We start from the raw sequence: 22514 nt of genomic DNA on the forward strand, positions 1-22514 counted from the left end.
ATTATCCGTATACTCATTTTATATATTCAAAATATGTATATGTAATATTGCTCTAAAAAAATGTTAATTGAATGGATAAAACAATCATTTTTTTACTAACAAAAAATAAGAACATGGATTTAATAGTCATTCGACGTTCCAGATTGCTATCAAAATCCCCAAAATTCCCAAAGTCCCCTAATTGCTATCTAAATACTATGTTTCATGAAAATAGTTAAAAGTCTTTTGCAATGTTTGATAACATTATTACTTAAAATGGAGTGACTCTAATTACTAGTAAAGGAAGCATTTTTATCAGTGGCACAAAAAATCTCAGAATTATGAGAACTTAATCCATCTTCAAAAGATTATACAGGAAGAAACACTAAATGGAATCTAAACGAAGAGCAAAACGAAACAGAGTATTGATGATGTTTCTCGTTGTTGATTGATTAACAGTCTACAAGAGCTTGTAGTAACAGTTTTTCCCAGAGAGCAGAATCTGATAACCTCTGTCACAAGGACACTTGAAATGGATAATCAAACAATCCCCAGCCTTCTCCACCGTCACTGCTTCCTCACAATTATCCTGAATCCATTAATAAACAACAACCCACTTGACACTTTTTATCTGTTGTTTTTAACAAGAAAGACTAACAAGAAATTAAATGATGAAAAAAATACCATATTTCCATTGCTGTTCTCAATGCTGTTGCTGTCGTTCTTGTTGTGGTTCTCTTGCCTGCCCTTATCTTCTTCAAAACCGAGCAGTTCCTCCCATTTTCGAGTCATTTCTTTCATACAATCATTAAATTTCGTCGCCCACTGCACAAACAATGTCAATCCCACGCTCGATCAAGATTACACTTTGAAACAGTAAATAAAATAGAAATTTTCCACTTTGAATTCATTCAAGCAATGAAATCAGAATCTTGATAATTAGATATCAAAAAACACAATAGAAATATTCTCAAACTGTACAATAAGAAATAGTTCAATTCAAAATTCTTTATACTCTAAGGACACAGAATCACTCAATAAAGTATTGGATGATTCTCAAGAATTGATTGACAATTGAACATTAAAAAAGTTCGAACCTTTGCATTACGAACATCGTACTCCCCCACCCTGTCGCATGAACTGGAAAAAGTAGGGGCCGGAGACGGATTTGGGTCTGACACCGACCGCCGTAAAGTGGAAGGCATAGGCGGAAACTTCGACGCCGACAACGGAGTCCCAGGGGACGCTATATTAGCGTTCTGTGACTGGGGAGACTGAGGTGTTTCAGCCAATACTTGGGTGGGGAGTGGGTCACAAGGATCAGAATTGCAGCGTCGGAGAAAAGGATTGCTCGGCGATGTGTTGGGAGCCGATTCCGTGGGCAGAGGAATCTTGGAGAAGCCGCAGAGTGAGGTGGGTTTGATGTTGGGTTTCTTGGAATTTGGTTGGAGAGTGTTGGTTTCAGAGGAGGGACGTTTGAGAGAGGCAGAGGAGGTGCCGGTGAGAGAGTTTCCATTGCAACCGCAGGAGAAGCAGGGAGGGTGATTACAGAGGCGAAGGTTGGAGAAGCGAGTGGTGGTGCTGGTGGGATCGTCATTAAAGGAGGAGGAGGAGTCCATGGAGATGATTTCTTTTAAAAGAAGGAGCTCTTTTTCTTCTGCTAGTCGTTCTTGGATGGTGGGAATTTCTTGGAGTGCATTCTTGTCATTAAGCATTTTCTTCCTCTGTCTCTGGAGTTAGCAACGAAAGCTTACAGGGGGTTTTTATACACAGTGGAGGGAAATTATAAATTGGCCAATCGATTTTGAGCACTCGGGCCCTGGGTAGACGGCCCTTTTTGGGACGGATTCGGGCCTAATTGGTTTATACTTGATTGTTACTTCAATTTAAACCAGTTTGGAATAAGTTTGATTTAATTGATTTCAAATTTAAGCTCGAGTTTAATAATTTTATATTATTGAGCTTAAACTCGAAGGTTTTTGGTTTGCCAAACATTCTAGTTTAAAAAAATTTGATTCAAATCAACTTAAATAATATTGTTTTAAGTAATACATATTAAAATAATTTCATTTCGCTTAATTTTTGCTATATTATATTCTTTAGTCAAATTCAACTCAAATTTAGTTCAATACTATAATCAAATTTGAGTATCAGTTTTTTCAAACAAAACTAAACTCAAATTAGTTTGAGGGGAGTTCATCGAGCTCAAATCTATGTTCAAACTCAACTATTTAATCTAAGCAAAACTCAAACTAACATAAAGTCAAATTCGACTTAATTCACATCCAATTTTATCATTAAGTCATGCTATAGAATTTTTAATTCCATTTGTAATACTGAAATGAAACAAAAATTAGTGCACATAGCCAGACTTCAAACGCGTGCTTCCAAAGTATCAATGTTCAAATCTTCATGAAAAACCATTTTCATCCTTATGTTTTTATTCAAAATGCAGCACCTTCATTGTTCAAAGATATTGTATTAATTGTTTGGGATATTAATTAAAATAGGTGAAATTTTTTCTATCTAAATCTTTCTAGGTCAACTTATGATACAATTACCTTTATAAGTGAACTTACCATTTATTCCAATAATACCAATTCCCTTGTAGTATACCTTTGTTTTAGTTGTGTTCTTTCTCAACATACCTGATGACAATACACTCTAGCAGTGCATTATCGTATTGAAAGTAAGTTTGGTAACTTATATTATAATAAATCAAAACTTTTATTCAAAACTTGTTGTAGAAACTTCTATTGATAAAAGTTAAAAACATTAAATGCTGATTTTTAAAAGAGGTTGATGTTTTTGTTTGTTTGTTGGTAGTTACTAATTACATTATTTGTAGACAGATAATATCTATTGAATTAGTCAAAGTAGAGCAAGTTTTAATGTCTAGATCAGAACAAAAAGCAGAAACATGATTTCTTAGAAATCGGAATGCATATGCGAATGTGAATGCAATTGTATGTGTGAATGTGTATGCATTTCTCAAATATAATTTTTTTTCCTAAACCTTAAATTAGTGCACTTGTTGTTTGTATCAAAATGTTGGGTTAATTGATTTTTTTTTTTATTCAAGAAAATGGTTGAGTTGATATATATGCTTGGATTTGGTAGGCAATAGGTTTACGGAGGTGATAACACTTCAAAATACATTGGTCGGATTCGGACATTAGTTTTAATCAACAAGAAAATAAATTACAATGGATTTATAGAAGCAGTGTGTTCTCATTTGGGTATCAATCGAAGTTGTAATGATGTAAAAATTTGTATATCTAACCCAACGAAGTACAGTCATATGTCATGTTTGTTAAAGGATGACTACGATGTTTCAAATTATGATGAAGCTATCCAGGGCATGCAAAAGAACTTTGTTATTTCTTGATGTGGTTACACACCTAATAAAACCCAAACCAACTTTTTATAATAGCATCTGGAACCACAGTAAGAGGTTTATCCATCCTCAACCATAGATTAAGTTCACTATTTGGATAACATATATATGTAACCAAAAGTGTGCCTGAAGGTAGTAGGGTTAATGTAAACTTGCATCATAACGGTGTTGAGGTTGGGGTTGGCTTGATTCCTTTCTCTCAAGATTGGGCCATAGTGAAAGAGGTTCAAAACCGTTATGGAGTACACCCAAGGGATATTATTAGACAAGTGATTTTCCTATAGATGATTTTCACTTGGATAAAGAAGATGCATATGGTGGTTGCAATTATTTGGGTGATGATTTTGGTAATGGTGGTGGTGGTGGTGATAATGGTGGTAATGATATGAGGGTTGGTCCAAGTGGGTTAGCCTTGAAAAGTTCAATTCACGTTACTCCAATGCATGATGGTCTTATTCCTATTAGTGTGTAGGTTCCAAATATATTTTTTGGTGGTCTAAAACCTTATAGGGATGTGGAAAATAAAGGAATTGAAATTCATTTAGCTTCATCACGAGATGAGAGATTTAAAATAAATGATCATTTTGCTTGTAAGCAGGTTTCAATAGATAAGTTTTTCAAAGATGTATTAGAAAATGGTTATCAGTTTAAGGTGTCAAGTTCAAACAAAAAAAATGGGATATAAAATGTGTGCATTCTCAATGCAAATGGAAAACACGAGGGGAAAAGTTGAGTAATAGTAAAATTTTTGTGTTATAGAGATTGGAAACACACACTTGTTTCTAGGATGTTTTAAGGCCTTACCATAAACAAGTTGACAAAAGGACACTTAGAAAAATATTGTAGACAATGTTTACCATAGCAAAACGTGTCTATGAGCCAAAAGACATCATAACAAATATGATAGATAGGTATACAATTGATATCTCCTATGCTCAAGCTTGGTATGCCAAAATTAAGCTTTGAATAAGATTAGAGGTTCACTAGAAGATTCATTTAGACAATTCTGGCGTTTTGTTACAACCTTGAACAATGAAACCCTAACATTATTACACATATAGACACAAATATGGATAATTAGTTCCAATTTGTCTTATGGTTTTAGGATGCTCTATTAGAGCTTTTCAAGATTATTGTCATTCTGTCATTGGTATTGATAGAGTATTCTTGAAAGTCAATACTAGGGTACACTTTTATAGGATGAAAACAACTAGATTTATCCATTAACATTTGGTGTTGGGGGAAAGGAGTAAATGATAACTTGGATCTTGTTTCTTCAAACGTTACATAGGTGTATTGATGATCTCTTAGATTTACCAATCATCTCAGATAGACACTACACTATCACTCGGTGTGTGAGAAAAGTCTTCATAAATGTCCACCACGATTGGTGCAACCATTATATAAAAGGGAATATGCGTAATAGGTACAAATAAACAAAACATGTAGAAAGGTCATTTTAAAGAGTCGCAAAAGTATATCGAATACAAGATTTTGAAAGGGCTACATTGATTAATCCTAAAAATCCCACAACAACCACTAATTTGAAAGGTATTGACTATCGACGGTGGGTTTGCATTCATTTTCCTGGCATCCAATATAATGTCATGATCACAAACATTATAGAGTCTTTTAATGTTTTGGCACGACACATGCAAAAGTTGCCAGTGATGATACTCTTTGAATTTTTATGTTCCACCATACAGAAATGGTTTTATACTTAATGTAACATGACAAGTTCGATCAATTTCTTGTATTATATTTTATTTGTTATTCTAAATTCAGAAACTAATAATATTTCTCTGTTTGTTTGATATGTAGATGCTTATAGTCATCTTCTAACTCTGTGGGCTGAGGAGAAATTGGTTGGTCATGTCTGAAAATCAGCCAATATGATTATCAAACTAATAGTTTTCCATAAATATAAAGTTCATGATATGGGTACACCAGTCACTAAGTCTACCTTGCTACAAAGGAGTGCAATTATAAGAAATTTCAATTGTCATAAATCGCATGCACACATATTGTAGTGATTGTCAAGTTTCAAAACCTTTTGAATTGTTATCCATGGGTGAGAAAGTACTACTCAACTGAATATTGGAAAACAATTTACAGGGAGAATGTGGAACCATTAAGAGATTTATCTGAATGGGAGCACCCTAAGGAAATGATAGTGGTCCTTCCACCTTCGATGGAACATCGACATTCTGATCGTCCATTTGAATATAATAGAAGACCATCGCAAGGAGAGGAAGTACATTAAGTGGTATGTAGTTGATGTCATGGGAAAGGTCATAATAAATTGGTTTATATTAATCCATTACCTGAGGCTACTGTATTGTCACCAAATGCCAATTATTTAAGTGAGGTGTGATTGGTATTTTTATTCATTTATGTATTTTTCATGTATTTTTAACAAACCAAATCATTATAATGACAAAATATTATCCTTTATGTATATATATTTTATTTTATGTAATTAACTGTATTATTTAAGTGTGGTGTGATGAGTACTTAGAAAATTTTGGTAGAGTTTTCCTTGTGATGTATGCATTTTCCTTATTATTTCAAACAAATAACAAATCAAAATACACTCTAATATTTGCATTTAATCCAACATACTTCATTCAAAACACTATCTAATTCAATCAATTAGAAATAATATAATATAAATAATATAGCAAATATTAATGCTAATCTAAATACAAATAGCATATCAATCATCCATTGTCGTCATGCTTCCAAATCTTGGATGCTATTATGCTATGCATTTTGACAACGTATTTGGTAGCAAAGTCAAATCAGTGTATTGTCATAAAGTACTCTAAAATCCAAAATGTGAATATCCCACAATCGTCGAATGTTGGGCCTTATTAGGGTACATTGATACACCATGTGAGCTTCAATGGCTTCATCTTTGGCTCCTTGCCCCTAAACTCCCAATAACTAGTCATACCACTAATGGATGGGAAGTGACAATATCATGTCATCATTTCGGTGAACCTTTCTGTAGATTGAAAGAATTCGCTGATAAGTTATAGACAATCAAGGTCTATGCTTTGAGGTCCACTTCACTGCTTACCTCATGTTGATAATTGTAGTTGATCAAAATGTATACTTGTAACAACAACAATCACATCATTATCAGTGCGACTAATATGTGTAATGTTAAGAATTTAACATATAATTACATACTAATGGATGGGAAATGACAATATCATGTCATCGTTTTGGTGAACCTTTCTGTAGATTGAAAGAATTCACTGATAAGTTATAGACAGTCAAAGTCTATGCTTTGAGGTTCATTTCACTGCTTGTCCAATATTGATAATTGTAGTTGATTAAAATGTATACTTGTAACAACAACAATCACATCATTATCAGTGCAACTAATATGTGCAATGTTAAGAATTTAACATATAATTACATTGAACATGTTTCAAACCTTCTTCACATGAGCCCATGAGATGAAGCCCCAATCTAGGGCCAATTTTTTTTTTCTTCAATCGAGTCTAGTAGCAATCAAGGTCATTCAAAATTATCCAATCCAACCTCTTCCCAATTTTCTATTACTCACAACAACCACCTATAGAAAGACATTTCAACACATGTATAATTAGCGAATACGAATGCATGTCCTAACACAATCAGATAGTTATCAATATTTTGAAATAATAATATTATAGATATAATCACGTAATTAATAATACAATAATATATTTCAAACATAATAAATTGTGGGGGTTAAATTTCACATGCCTAGTCTGTTAGTAATTTATTATCGTCACAAAGCTTGTTCCACTATCCTTTTTTGTTACAGGGTCCATTCAAAAAGTGGATCATATGACATCTTCATTTGTTTCCTTATACCATTTAAAAAATTCAATCATAGTAATAGATTCCATGTGCAATTGTGACAATCAGATAACTTTTTGCACATGCCATTATCTTAATAGGTCAGTATACAGGCTGAGAATTGAATGAGCTTTCTTTAAAATCATTTTTCATAATGTCTTTTGGGTAGCAAAACAAGGTTGTACTAGAGGGTCAACTTCATACGAGATAACAACTTCTTAGGGGCTTGTATCCTTCTAGGAGCCTGTATACTCATGGCTAGACAACTTAATTATGACTCAGATTACTTGCCTTGTATTATAGGGAAAAATATAACCATTTAATTACATGGTTAGCCTATAATGTTACATATTTTAAATAATAAATGATCATTGGGAAAAACTTATCTCGTTTGTAGGGGTAATATTGTATATACGTTGAAGCTCCACTAATTTAGCTTTAAGTGATGTTTGGCGTTTATCCAACTATCCAAAACCCTTATCAACTTGGTCCACGAAGCCATGAGAAAGCCCTTGAAGTCGATCAATTTTAGGTTTAAATGTTGATGTAGAAGCAGTGGGAGCAATGTGAGAGGGTAATGTTTTGATCGATCGATGAGACATTGACATGACCAGATTGCATATAACTGGACCATATGATGCGATAAGATTGCATATATGTGTACTCCGGTATTGGATTTGCTTGGGAGATGTAAAGGGGCTACAATTATTATCAAGTTCTTTTCTGTCACTTGTATAATCCACGACATTTATGTACCATAATAATTCTCTTTCGACTATCAATGAAATCAAAATGGGAGTCACAACATCTTGTCAGATGTAACAATTTTCAAGTTATAAAAAGAATAGATGTTCTCATGTATAATAACAATAAATCATCAAAACATACCTAAAAAGCCCTGAAAATGCTTTTAACATGCTCCCACCCTAGGCCCCCAACAGATTTCCATTTTAACATCTGGGGGACCTGTCTCTAGACTTATAAATTGCATAACCCTTAGATTGCTAAAAGTTTTGTATATCTGTAATTGCATCACAAAAAATATGTTGTTAGTTATTGTACATAATCATTTATAAAATGTAAGGGTAATATAACCATTATCTCATACTTAAGTTACCTAAAATACCACTACATATCTCATTTTCCCATCAGATTACACTAAGATATCCTTTTTGTATGATGAATATTTGTTCAAAACTTCCTTATACCTTTTCTTCATCACTTGACTCACAGACTCTATAGTCATCTTCTAAACCATTTTGCCCTAAGGATACCTATTGAACCCGTCTCAATCATTAACCAACCCAAAAATGCATTCTGATATAAGTTTCCTGTTATCTGATCTCATCAGTCCATAATGGACAAAATATAGGGCAGTTAATTTTACAACATCCTTATAATTGTTACTTGATGCCTTTTCTTTAAAAACTTTGGCCAAATCAGCGTAGGACAAATGTTTAGCAACTGGGAAGTACCTCTCTTTAAATTATGTTTTCCCTGTCATTACATAATCACTCATATCCCTCTATTTGCTAAACTTCAACCCAGTTATCATAGCAAACTTAATAGAGCTAAATTGACAATCGACAACATTGAGTATAAACTAAAATACCTCTCTCGGGACCCTCTGTTGACTTGCTGGAAGAGTACACAATTTATCATAACCAAGTTATGTCTATGTACTTCAAGATCCAAAATCTGCCCAAAACAACTTGAACATCTCTTTCTAATTTCAATTAAGATTGTTGTTTATTTGCTTAACTAATTTTTACGTGGCTTCGAACATTTATCATACCACTAAAGCTATGACTATCATGATATTGTCTTTCTCTAAGCTGTTTATTAACTGGAATTCTTTGAAAAACAAACATCAGAACAAATCATTAATAAAAAAGTAATATTTCATGTTTAAAAAATAAAGCATTTTGTGAACAATGCGAATGCGAGTGAGTTCAAGTGAATGCAAATGCGGCAAATATCCAGTTTTCTTCTTTATCGACAACATCATGATCAGACAAAAATCCAGTTAAATACGACTATTTGCAAAATAACTCATCATAAATTGATCGAAACTTTAACCCTAAACCTTTAAACCAAACTATACTAAATTGGTTGAAACCCTAAACGCCATAAAACCATCATACCGTACCCTATTTTCATCAGTGTAATCATAGTTCAAATGTTATATAGACTTAGGATGGACGACAAAAATGGACTAAACCCATTTCAAACTTAACAAGGCAAGGAAACAATCAAACTTACCTTAGATGACATTTTTGAAGGCTATTGTGATTGTTGAACGTTCAAACTACAACAACGAAGTCATTGTTACTATGTTTCCTGTTCTAATTTGCTATCTTTGGTTTAGAAAAAAAAAAATGTTTCAGTTTTCATTAGATTTTGATATTAGAGGTAGAATAGGTCAATCACATGTAATTTGCTTATAAAAGTAACTGTATTAAAAGATGACCTAAAAAGGTTTAGGCAAAATTTTTTTTGCTTGTTTTAATTAATATCCTTATTTTTTTTAAAGGCTTTATTTACCTCAATATTTCCAAGTAGTCATGCCAACTTATATAATTCAATTAAACAAACAAAAAGGTGGGAAAATGGGATTGGGCCTTGTGGCCCATTAGGGCATTTGATGTCAACTTGGAATATCCTGTTAGGGGTGCGGTTTGATTTTAGCCCTATGATTAGGCAATCCTAACCTTGGTTATCAAGGCCTACAAGCCCAAGGCTTAGTCTCAACCCATTTAAGATTGTTTTAAGTGTAAAAAAATTAATGATGTTATGTGTATACACTTTGGATACATAATTTGGGTATGATTTAACACAATTTTGTTATCAGGCCCATTAGACCTGTTTTCTCAATTGTAAACAAACTCTAACCAACACTTTTGATATATAATTTGAATACATATAGTTTTATTTATAACAACAATAAAACTGTGTGTACACACTTTTGATGTACAATTTAGGTATACTAATAATGTGTCATTATGTTATTGGACGATTTTGAATTAAATATAAAGTGATACCCAATTATATGATGACATATCATCTATATACCAAAATTATGTTTTTATATATATATATATATATATATATATATATATATATATATATATATATATATATATAATATTGCTCTGGTAATAAATATACTTTAATAAGGCTAAAGAAATACAAAATAATAATAAGAAGAGGAAGAGGAAGAAGAAGAAATAGAAAATAAGTCCTATGTCCTCGATCTAGACCAACCTACTTAGGGCTTGCGGGCTTATTCCAATACTGTCCCTTATACTAATGGGCTGATCTTAATTCAAGCCTTTGGAGACTGAAAATCAAGCCCCATCAAGGCCTAAGATTCTAGGCTCATAAGCCCAGGATAGAGCCCGTTTTCTCAACTTTAAACATGTATAATTTAACTTTGAGCAAAATTATTTTTATTTATTTTAAATACAAAAATGATTACATATTTATATTTATAATCATATAATTAAACATTCAAAATGAGTATCTATAGTGCTATTGTTTAACTATAACAGGAAAAAGATATAAAAAAGAGCCAAATCAACACAACATTTATATTGTACTTTGTAAAAATTTCCGTTATGAGCAATTAGTAACATCCAAAATCTCAAAATTATTAGAACTAAATCCTTCTTTGGAAAGTTATATATATAGGAGAGTATTGATGAGGTCTCTTCTTTATTGTAGGCCATAGTAAGATAAAACGATAATTCTCATATTTTAAGTTTGAAAAAATTAATTTTATATTTGTGTTAAATTTGTTAATAAATTTTGTTAAATTTTTTATAAAAATGTTAAAAAGAGAAAAAAAAAACCTTTGAACTAACAAACACTTTTAAGCTCTATAATTTTATTAAATAATTTTTGTACCCTAATCTATATTAATTTCAATTAAAAAAAATTACTAGTACAAATATAAATAGGGGTGTCAATGGCGTGTAATTATATGTTTGGAGGCAAATTGTAAAAATGAAAATTTTAAGGGCTTTTAAATTTAAAAAAAAAGTTTAGGGTTATAGTTATATTTTAAAAATATATGAAGGTGACTATTCTGAAACAAACAAGATAAGGAAAATATCTATTTGCTCCTAGTAAATTTTAAAAAATGACATTTACACCCTATAATTAAATATAGATATTGGTGTTAATGAAATCTCATATGTTGGGGGTGTTAATAAAAATTTTCAAAGGGTTCTAGAAAATTTAAAAAAGTTCTGAGATATTTTTAAAAATTTAAATTTTAATATGTCTGTCAACATATAGTTTCCAAGATTAAGTTACATTTATAAAAAATTGAACATAATGTAACAAATTAAAATTGTAAATATCATATTACAAACTATTATAGTAAACTTTGAGAAATAACACTTGCACCCTTATAATATTGTTTATAATTCAATATAATAGGGTGTTATTATAATATTTTAAATTTTAAAGACAAAATTACAATATATTTTAGGGGCTTTGTAAATAACTAAGAATTGAAACCCTAAACAAATCTAATAAACTTATTTATCTAAATACAATATTACCCTAATCCGTGACCCTTTTAGCCTCTCAATAACCCTATGAATTTCTCAATCTCACTTATGAAATCTCACATCCAAAGCAAAATATTTAGTAAGGAAAGTTAATATATGTAGGTATTAAGATTAATCTTACCTTTAAATCCTTAGATATATCTTTTTATTATTATTATTTTAGCTTACAATGATTTTTTTCTTGTATTATTGTTGACATACTGATGATCTAAATATTGTTTGAAAACCCATTTACAACTTTTGGGTTTGACACCGATAACAACTCTATGAGATCCCATTCTCCATTATCACCCATAAACTACATTACTTCCTTTATGACTTTTAACCATTCATCAAATTGTGGGCATGAAATAACTTTCTTACAGCTCATAGGATCTATGGTTTGACCTATGTCATAATTTATCTCACCAAGATAGACATAATAATAATTAGAGATTGATAGACATTTTTGTCTCATTGATCTTCTAATAGGAATCTTAACTAATGGTTCATCAACAATAGCTTCAATAATTGGTGGTTGATCTAAAATAGGATTTGAAAAGGAATCTTTAACAATAGCCTCATTTTGAACAATATCAAGTTCTGCAGGATTTCAAAAACCTGTTGTTTAGACTCTACAATAGGATTTGGTAAAATATTACCATACCCATAAGAGAAACAAGTAGTACCAGATGAACTTGTTTCATAATCTCTTTGGAAAAAAATGTTGCTACCTTCTAGTGTATCTAGCTCTAAGAACTTGATTGTCATGGATTCGACCACTTAAGAATAATTAAGACAATAAAATCTATAATCTTTGAAATGTTCAAGATAACCAACGAAATATCCTAGAATCCAATTTCTTCTCATTGGAGTTGTACGCCTTTACTCAGCTGGACAACCCCAAACTCAAATATGTCTCAAATTAGGTTCTTTTTCCTGTCTATAATTTAAAAGGAGTCTTCGGCACAAATTTTGAAGGAACCTTTTTGAGAATGTACAATACAGTCGTAATTGCTTCATCCACAAATAGTCTAGCAAATAGATCTATAGATCATGCTTCTCGTCATTTTTTTAAAGAAGTGATTGCATTTCTTAGCTACACTATTTTGTTTAGGAGTCTCAAACATAATCTACTAAAGAACGATACCACAATCTTGCAAATAGTTGGCAAAATGTTCTATTTGCTATTATGAGTCATCATATATACCATAACACTTTTCACCTCGATAAGATCTCATAACCTTCATAACTTTCCTAGTGTGTTTATCTGATTCAGTTTTAAAGATCTTAAACTTCTTAAGAGCATAAGATTTCTTCGTAATTAAAAAAACATAGTCATATATGGAATAATAATCAATGAAGGTGATAAAATATTTGTTTCAAGCAGGGCCCACTTATATATGTATGAACAATCTCCAAAAAATCTTGACTCTTAGTTGATCTGTGTTTCTTAGTCTCGGTCAGTTTACCCTTTACACAATCAACACAGATCCCCATATCTTAAAAATCCAGATATGGGAGAATTTCTTCATTAATAAGCCTATTAACCCTCTTTATAGAAATATTTCCCAATCTTTTGTGTCATAATAAGGAGGATCACTCTCTAATCAAAGGCCTTTTAATATGAACATTTTTAGCATTCAAGGAACAATTAATACTATAAGGACCCAAACATAATTTGTATAAATTATCCATTAGAATGCAACATCTAATAAATCAACTTTTATATTCTCAAAAATGAGTTTATATCCGATTTTGTCAAGCAAACAAACATAAATGAAATTCCTCCTAAAAGAGCGAACATAAAAGCAATTTTCCAAACAAAGCTCATAACCAGTATCTAATAATAGCTTAATAGTATGAACATAGCAAACTTCAATATCAACATATTCCCTACTTTAAGTTTGGCCTTCCTCTCAGTTGAATCTTTTTTATTGATTAATCTTTGTAAAGTAGAAGTCACATGAACAGTTGAACCATTATCAAGCCACCGGCTATCTCTACGAACATCAACAAGATTAGACTCACAACAAACACAAGCTAAAACATTACCTTACTCCTTCTTCTTCTTCTTAACTAACCAAACCTTGAATTTCTAAAAGTGGCCCTCATGTAACCTTTATGCTTGTAGAAAAACACTTTACCTTAGACCCTATTTTCATATGAGCCTAACACATATCTTTCTTTTTAAAATTCCCTATGTTCTTTGGAATATATGTCTTGTGTTTCTTATTTTGCCATTTCCCTTTGTGAAGACCCTTTGATGAACCAACTAGGTTGATAGTTTCAACTTTCACTGACTTCAAATTCTTTTCTTCAACCACACATTTAGTGGTCAAATAATTTATGCTCCAATTCTCACTATGAGCATTATCCACTAACTTGAGCTGACTGAATTCAACAAGCAAAGAATTGAGAGTATGCAAACAATAAACTTGTCATTGAAGGGAATTTCATGATTCTTCAATTTAGATTATATTTGTATAATCTTCAAAATAAATTCCCTAACTCCTTTTGATTTGTCAAAATTTGCACAACATAATTCACTCGTTAATTGGGCAACTTCAACATGATTACAAATTTGGCATCTCTACTCAATAATAGTAAAAATATCTCTGGCATTAGTGGCTTCTGGCAGACTATATAAAAGGTATTTATCAATTGTCTTCTTCATGGTAAGAATACTAAGCTTATAGATCTTTTCCATTTTGCATATAACTCTTTCTCAGTTGTAGTACTCTCATTAGTGGGTGGTTATTTCTCTTGCAGAGCTATATCAATATCAACATTGTTGAATGCAAACTCAACATCAAATTTTTATCTCTTAAAGTTACTACTAGTCAAGACCTCAACAATAGCATTATTATTGTTTATTGTAATTGTAACTGATTCCAAAATAAAATAATGCAACTAATTTGTATTAAGGAAAATCAATGATCAAAATAGCATTAAAATAACATAAGTTAGTCTAAATTGGGATCCATATTACATAACCATTACCTTTCTTTTGGGTAGAGAAAATAACATGTTATATGAGTCCTAAACATAAGGTTATAAAACAATATGGAGACCTTAAAAACATATGATTTTTGAAAGCCTCAATGTATTGAATCTATTCATGACCATGTATTCCACAATTTAATACACATAATAATCCCCCTTAGGCAAGAAACTATATGCATTAAAACAAAATGTACCATAACTAAATAGAAAATTTCATAAGCTTCGATGAATGAACAACTTTGGTGATTAGACAATTTGAAATCTGATAAAATTACTCTTATGATACTTTATTTAAAATTGTCATTATCAAAGATTTTATGAAATACAAACCATAAATATCTCTAACAATTAATATTCAATAAGGTTGCATTAAACATAGTGAACTATAAAGCTTTCGTAAACTTAACACCCTAAAATATAATAAACCATAACAAATAAAGTTATCTAAGTGTTGCAAATGCTACTACATGTCTTCTTTTTGCAAGACAACTATGTTATGCACCGGAAAGACATAATGACGTGCCAACATGTATCAAAAAACACCCTCACGCATCGACACGCACCAAAAGAAGTTGTGATGTGTCAAAACATGTATGCACATGCCTCAACGACAACATGACGTGCTCACATGCACTTTCACGTGCCCAAAAAAGCTTTGATGCACTTCCACACATTGAAAATAGGTGTGCACGCAATCATAGCATCATACTCATGGTCCCACATGCTGACAACACACTCAATTTAGGTTACTAAAACCTATTTGATGTTTGACTAGGTTGGGTCAAAATACTGATTGTTGACATCCGAGTTTGGTTATACTTGTTGGCTTACCAACTCAATTTCAACTCATGAGCACAAGAACCCTAATTTCACATGTCCAAAATTCAATGCCAAATTGGACAATTTCGATTACTAATCGGACCAAAAATCATGGGTGAAATGATTGACACGATCAGTTGACTCTTCCTAGTGCATTTTTTAACGACGATACTGCTGGGAAGTGGTTAAATCTTGACATCACCTTCTAGCCCTACACTATCCATTTAGTCCATTTTGGTTTTATTTTTGAAAGATTTACAAGTCTAAAATCTTAAAAGTGGTTTATGAAACTATAATCAAGGTTTTCATATCTCAATTCGAAAGAATTGAGTCTCAAATTGGCACAAAACATAATAAACCCTAAAAAACCAAAATTAAACATATTTGCACAAATTTCATTTACAAAACCAAGTTTTATTATCTAAATGTACAAGCTCTGATACCAACTGTTAATCAAAACATGAATTGACCATAGAAATTTTCATAACTATAATTTCACTCATCAGTTCAAGAATCCATATACATATTATTATAAAACACTAAAATTGGAGTTTATAGGGTTTTAAATAATCCTAATTGTGTTATTTGATGAAGAGACCAATTTTGATGCAGAAACTTTTTACTGATTATCAATTTGTAGCAAAGGTTTTCCTTGCTAGGATCAGTCACCCAAAATGCAATTGTTGATAGGGTGTAAGTATCATGCTCTGTTACGGAAAGAGACCTAGTCTTTTTGATAATAAGTCTGTAGGATCCTCCCATTAAAAACTTAATACTCTATAACAACTCACACTTATCACTCAAATTAAAAAATAATAATAATATGAAGTGTAATGAGTTTTTATAATATGATCACATAATGTCCAATAAACAGATTCTAAACTATACATTTATCCGAGTTTATTTTAATCAAATTAAAACTAGAATTAATGTACACCCACATAAGAAATTTCAACACTGTCATATCATTCTTTCAGCTGAAGGAAGGTAGCTAAAGTATAAGGAAAAACAAGAAAACAACAAAGCATGGCAGCAACAACCACAATTTGCAGAAACAAAATATGTTGGATGTGATAGAGATAAAAATTATGCAAAAACGAAAAAGAAAAATGGAAGAGAGAGGCCTAGTAGAAGCATAAGGAAAAAAATTTAAAAAAAATTTGATTCAATTAATTGCTCAAGGCAATTTCATTCTTTCAATAAAAAATAATTATAGATTGGTCATTGAAACTTATATTAAATATGGAAGACAATTTTATAATTCCACTCAAAATGACAAACTATAAATTTATAATGAAATCAAACCTTTTTATTAACGAAAATAGATGATGAATAGATAAATGGACCTTTTATCATAACAGCAAAGTTCAGGTGGGAAATCCATCTTGACCTAAATTGTTTAGTTATTTCTGGTTGGCCCCGAGTGTGTAAAAAACTATGCGACCCCCAACTTTGAAATTGTGGAAAGTTGATTATAAATGCAAACTAACTTGAAATTATTTTTGGGGGTAAATCTTTTGCAATGTTTGATAATATTTTTACTTAAAATGGAATGACTCTTATCAGTAGTAAAGGAAGCTTTATTATAAATGGCATAAAAAATCTCAGAATTATGAGAACTCAATCCATCTTCAAAAGATTGTACAAAAAGAAAGACCTAGTGAAATCTAAACCATGAGCAAAACGAAACAAAGTAATGATGAGGTCACTCGTTGTTGATTGATTAATAGTCTACATGAGCTTGTAGTAACAGTTTTTCTCAGAGAGTAGAATCTGACAGCCTTTGCCACAAGGGCACTTCAAATGGATATTCAAACACTCCCCAGCCTTCTCCACTATCACAGCTTCAACACAATCTTCCTCACAATTATCCTGCATCCATTAATAAACAACAACCCATTTAAAACTTGACACTTTTTATATGTAATTTTTAACCAGAAAGAGTAACAAGAAATTAAATGATGAAAAAATACCATATTTCTATTGCTATTCTCAATGCTGTTGCTGTCATTCTGGTTGTGCTTCTCTTGTCTGCCCTTATCTTCTTCAAAACCGAGCAGTTCCTCCCATTTTCGAGTCATTTCTTTCATACAATGATTAAATTTTCTCGCCCACTGCTCAAACAATGTCAATCACACACTCGATCAAGATCACATTTTGAAACAGTAAATAAAATAGAAATTCAATGAAATCAGAATCTTGATGGTTAGATATCAAAAAACACAATAGAAATATTCTCCCGAAATAAAAAATGGTTCAATTCAAGATTTTTTATGCTCAAAGGACACAGAATCATTGGAATGATTCTCAAGAATTGACAATTGAACGTGAAAAAGTTCGAACCTTTGCATTTCGAACAGCGTACTCTCCCACCCTGTCGCATGAACTGCAAAAAGTAGGGGCTGGAGACGGATTTGGGTCTGACACCGACCGCTGTAAAGTGGAAGGAATAGGCGGAAACTTGGACGTCGATAACGGAGTTCCAGGGGACGCTATATTGGGGTTCTGTGACTGGGGAGACTGAGGTGTTTTAGCCGATACTTGGGTAGGGAGTGGGTCACACGGATCAGAATTGCAGCGTCGGAGAAAAGGATTGCTCGGAGATGTGTTGGAAGCCGGTTTCGAGGGCAGAGGAATCTTGGAGAAGCCGAAGAGAGAGGTGGGTTTAAGGTTGGGTTTCTTGGAACAGGGTTGGAGAGTGTTGGTTTCAGAGGAGGGACGTTTGAGAGAGGCAGAGGAGGTGCCGGTGAGAGAGTTTCCATTGCAACCGCAGGAGAAGCAAGGAGGGTCATTAGTGAGGCAAAGATTGGAGAAGCAAGTGGTGGTGCTGGTGGTGGGATAGTCATTAAAGGAGGAGTCCATGGTGATGGTTTCTTTTAAAAGAAGGAGCTCTTTTTCTTCTGCTTGTCGTTCTTGGATGGCAGGAATTTCTGGTAGCGGATTCTTGTCATCAAGCATTTTCTTTCTCTCTTTCTAGAGTTAGCGTTTCTTTGAGCGTTTTTTAAAGAACCGGAGAAGGTAACGAAGGGTTTCAGGGGGTTTTTTCACACGGGACGGAAATTTTGAATTGCCCTCAGGACGTGGGTTAAGGCCTTATGTAAGAATATGTAAGAATGGTTTCGGTTGAATTTGAACCCAGTAGTTAACCCAAGTTCAATTGCCAAAGTTTGGTTTAGACGAGCTTGAACTCAAATTTAAGCCTAGGGACTTTGTATTGTTAAGCTTAAACTTGTAAATGTTCAACTTATTAAATTAACAAGTGTAAAACCGTTTAATTCAAATCAAATAAAATAACATCATTTTTATTAATATGTATCAAACAATACTATTTTGATTAATTTTTACTCGACTATATTACTGAGTCAAGTTTAACTTGACTTCAGCTCAATATTATAGTCAAACTCAAGTTCAACTCCCTTCAAACTAATACTACAAAAAAAGTTGGCATTAATGAGAGGAATAAAAACCCTTGCTTTCAATGTATTAGGGTGAAGAAAACAATAGTCAAAATCATGAGATTTTAAATTGCAGACACGATTGAATATCTATTCACAGTGGTGAATGATCATTCAATTGAGAGGTTTAAGATGAACAATGAATCGTTCACAAGGAATTAACGATAATAGTGGGGTGTCAATCTAGCAGTCCATATTTATTGCATGCAAGGAAAAAAGGATTGCATTAGTTTATTACTCACATGGCTAGTGAAATGTTTCATACACTAACTTGCGATAGGGACCAACTTCAGGTGATTTTAGTAGTTCTCGCATATTGTGTACATAGAAATGGGGACTGTGAGAGTTCATTTGCTCATGTGGTCCGGATGTTTATGCATTTGTAGCCTAGTTCGGCCAATAAAGTTGAGAGAAGAGACAACATCGGAGCCTTGATGATATTAGTTGTGTGCATTAATACACTAAGATTGAATGAAAAAGTAACGATAACACATAAAGATAAGTTGTGGGCATGTGAAAGTATCTTATAAATCACTTACTAAATGTTTAGCACTCATTCCTAAAAGTAGTTTTGCAAGTAGAAGATGAGTTGTTGTTGGAGGAGCAAGGGTCAGCTAGATTGGATGCATGAAGAGGGACAATTTTCATTAGGTTATGATTTTATTCATATTATGTTTATGCTATGTATTATAAGAGCATATATTACACATTTACTATTTTTTATATGTATTTGACTTGAGATGTGCTCCTTTTGTACATATATTAATAAGATTTTTATTCATGTTTGTTATTATATATAAAATGATTTTTAGTTGCATTGAGTTTTGAAGTAGCATTTTTTTGGCTAAGTTAGCATGCTTCTTTGGATGTATATTCTGTTATAAAGGTATCCATCTAAAGAGGGGTATTATAATATATGACCCAGACTTATATCCGACAAATAACATGCCTTAGGCCTATAAATGTCCCTCAAGGTGTTAACAATAATCAACACAGTAGTTTAAGATTGGTCAATGACATGAGAAGCACCCTTATTACCCAACCTTACAACCATTTTATGCATGACCATTTAAATGTCCATTAGGCTTCTCTAGAGAAGGTGATTGAATGCATCCCTATAGATAACGTCTTTTGACATAGGAAATTGGACTCTCATTAGGTAGACAGTATCTATCCACTACAATGGCATGTTGGCTCCTTATTCGATTATAGTAAGCGAGGTAGCCCGATTCATGAAGCTCTAAGGCCAAAGTAAAAAAAATGGATAACATCTCTTGATCCAGAAAGCAAGCCTCTTAACAAGATACTAACATTTGCTTAATGCCCCCATGTGTTTGTGCTATAACTAATTTCAACTGGCAAATTGAATTTAGTTATCAGGCTTGTAAGTCAAACTTGTGTGATGACCTAAATGTCTATCTGGCCTCTTCAAATAAGGTGGTCAAATTTAACCAAATGAATAACATCCCAAAGTGCATGGAAAAGGCCTCTTTTCAAGGGGATATTATTTACTCAATGCCATCATGTGTTGAAGCCCAAATAAGCTAAATAGGAAACCTCGGTTGTTAAACTTGTAGACCAAAGTGATAACTCGTGATTACCATTCATAGGCATGTAAAGGCTACCTCTCGTGTAAAGGATATCATCCACATGTTGTACATCAATACCATAACTAGCCTTGAAAGGTAATGTGACCTTGTTCAACACTCTCAAGGATCAATACGGTACTAAGTAAACATCAAACATTCAATAGATATTTTTTGCTCAACGCCATTGCACATTGACACTCTAATCAATTGATTAGGCCACCTTAATTGTCAAACCCATATATTGGAATGGCAACTTGTGGATACCATCTTTAGGGGTAAAGAAACTACCACTTGTTGGGAAGACATTGTCTACTTAACACCCTTAGGCATTAATCCAATAACTAACTTTGACAGGTTAGACAAACTTAGTTGTCAAACCTAAAGGCTAGATTTGTTACATAAATATTCGTTGGGCCACTTGGAAAAAAGTGGTTGAAGATCCCCTAGTGGGCATTCCACTAGATAAAAAAGGCCACGAAAAGATCGAACTTCACATAGCAATTATTTCATGGTTGTTGCAATCAACCAATCTTATGTGATGTACAAAAATGCGAGGATATTCTTGTGCCAAGGGCAATAAGAGGAGATTGTTCTAAATAAGATTTTAGCAAAGTTTTCCACTACCACAATAGTTTGTGGACAAGACTATAATGACCAACCCACAACATTGAATAATAGTAAAGCTCTCACTCAGTGGCATTCCTCATTCCACACAAGTTAATACATGACGACGAGATTCTTTTTTCTCATCAATGGAACCTTCACAAAATTTATTTCAAGTCTAGGGGGCATTTAAGTATTTCCTTAACCGTTATTCGCTATTTTGTTAAACCTATGGACTTGGATTAAATTTTAAGTCTTTTGATGAGAATGTAAGTTCAAAGCATATGCACACCCAAACCATTTTTGCCGTGTGTCAAGTCATTATTCACTCTTGTCCAAATTTGTTACCTACTTAAGTGTGTCAAGTCAAAATTCTTAAGTTGATTACGTGATGTTTAAAATAGGGTGACATGAAAGATACTCATTTTTCCGCTCTTGTCTAAATTCGTTGCTCATTAAAATGTGTCATTTCAAAATCCTTAAATCAGTGTGGCGACAACAACATTACTTGAAAAAATATATTGAGATTAAACTTGAGTTTGCTAAAAACTTAAAACTAAGGCTCAAACTCAAGTCATGGTTGTTCATTTCGTATTTGATTAAGTTGAGCTGATAATCATACTTGAGCTAACTCAACTCAAATCTAACATTACATTGGAGGGAAAATAGGAAATCTCAGTGGATTGGCCAATAGATGTTGAGCAAACAGGTTCAGTTATGGATTTTTTTGTCATGTAGGTTAACCGTTTTTTGCGCCAGAAAGTAAGACGACTGTAAGAGAAAGAAACTGAATATAAATGAGAATAAAAAAAATTTATATTAACGAGAAAAATAAAATCCATTACTGAAGCCCCTCAAGCTCAATCGGTGGACCGCAGGGCGCTTGCCTCACTTTGTACCTGTGGGCAAGGTTGTTTTGGCCATTTGCTCATTCCTGATAAATTTTCACACAATAACGTAATGTAACATTTGATGAACATAATAACTTCTGAGGAAGGCTGCTTCTTCTCAAATAAATGTTTAGGGCAATTCATGTAATTTATCATTTGAACATAAAACCTTCTCAAACAAAAACTTTTTGACCAATTCTTATTATTTCATGTAATTTATCATTTGAATTAACATGAAACCTTCTAAAGAAGATATGATGAACCTGAAAAAGCCAAAGACAGTGTAGTGATCGCCAATTTTCTTCACCACCACAATAATTCATTCAAACGAAAATTGTTAAAGACTCTTTCACACAAAAGGCATA

The 22514-nt window shown here is 32.5% G+C and overlaps 2 protein-coding genes across 2 annotated transcripts; both read right to left on the reverse strand.

The window, feature by feature from the left end:
- Window positions 1–269: 269 nt before the first annotated feature.
- Window positions 270–1730, reverse strand: LOC123212113. The gene is made up of 3 exons (XM_044631164.1): window positions 1077–1730; window positions 664–804; window positions 270–568 (listed from the first exon to the last, which is right to left on the reverse strand). Exons 1-3 carry the CDS (start codon window positions 1692–1694, stop codon window positions 440–442), a joined length of 888 nt encoding a protein of 295 aa, XP_044487099.1. The 5' UTR covers window positions 1695–1730; the 3' UTR covers window positions 270–439.
- Window positions 1731–17171: 15441 nt separating this feature from the next.
- On the reverse strand, window positions 17172–18670 carry LOC123212231. Its single transcript, XM_044631314.1, has 3 exons — window positions 17956–18670; window positions 17586–17726; window positions 17172–17484 (listed from the first exon to the last, which is right to left on the reverse strand). The coding sequence occupies exons 1-3, from the start codon at window positions 18568–18570 to the stop codon at window positions 17344–17346; spliced, it is 897 nt and encodes a 298-aa protein (XP_044487249.1). The 5' UTR covers window positions 18571–18670; the 3' UTR covers window positions 17172–17343.
- Window positions 18671–22514: the final 3844 nt, after the last annotated feature.

This window comes from Mangifera indica, chromosome 3 (assembly GCF_011075055.1).
Source record: "Mangifera indica cultivar Alphonso chromosome 3, CATAS_Mindica_2.1, whole genome shotgun sequence".
Taxonomy (NCBI): Eukaryota; Viridiplantae; Streptophyta; class Magnoliopsida; order Sapindales; family Anacardiaceae; genus Mangifera; species Mangifera indica.

Coding starts and splice junctions, on each gene's coding strand:
- LOC123212231 (XM_044631314.1), bottom strand. CDS start 18,570: ATGCTTGATGACAAGAATCCGCTACCAGAAATTCCTGCCATCCAAGAA. Junction 17,727..17,955: donor ACGCTGTTCGAAATGCAAAG/GTTCGAACTTTT, acceptor TTGTTTGAGCAG/TGGGCGAGAAAATTTAATCA. Junction 17,485..17,585: donor AGAATAGCAATAGAAATATG/GTATTTTTTCAT, acceptor TAATGGATGCAG/GATAATTGTGAGGAAGATTG.
- LOC123212113 (XM_044631164.1), bottom strand. CDS start 1,694: ATGCTTAATGACAAGAATGCACTCCAAGAAATTCCCACCATCCAAGAA. Junction 805..1,076: donor ACGATGTTCGTAATGCAAAG/GTTCGAACTTTT, acceptor TTGTTTGTGCAG/TGGGCGACGAAATTTAATGA. Junction 569..663: donor AGAACAGCAATGGAAATATG/GTATTTTTTTCA, acceptor TAATGGATTCAG/GATAATTGTGAGGAAGCAGT.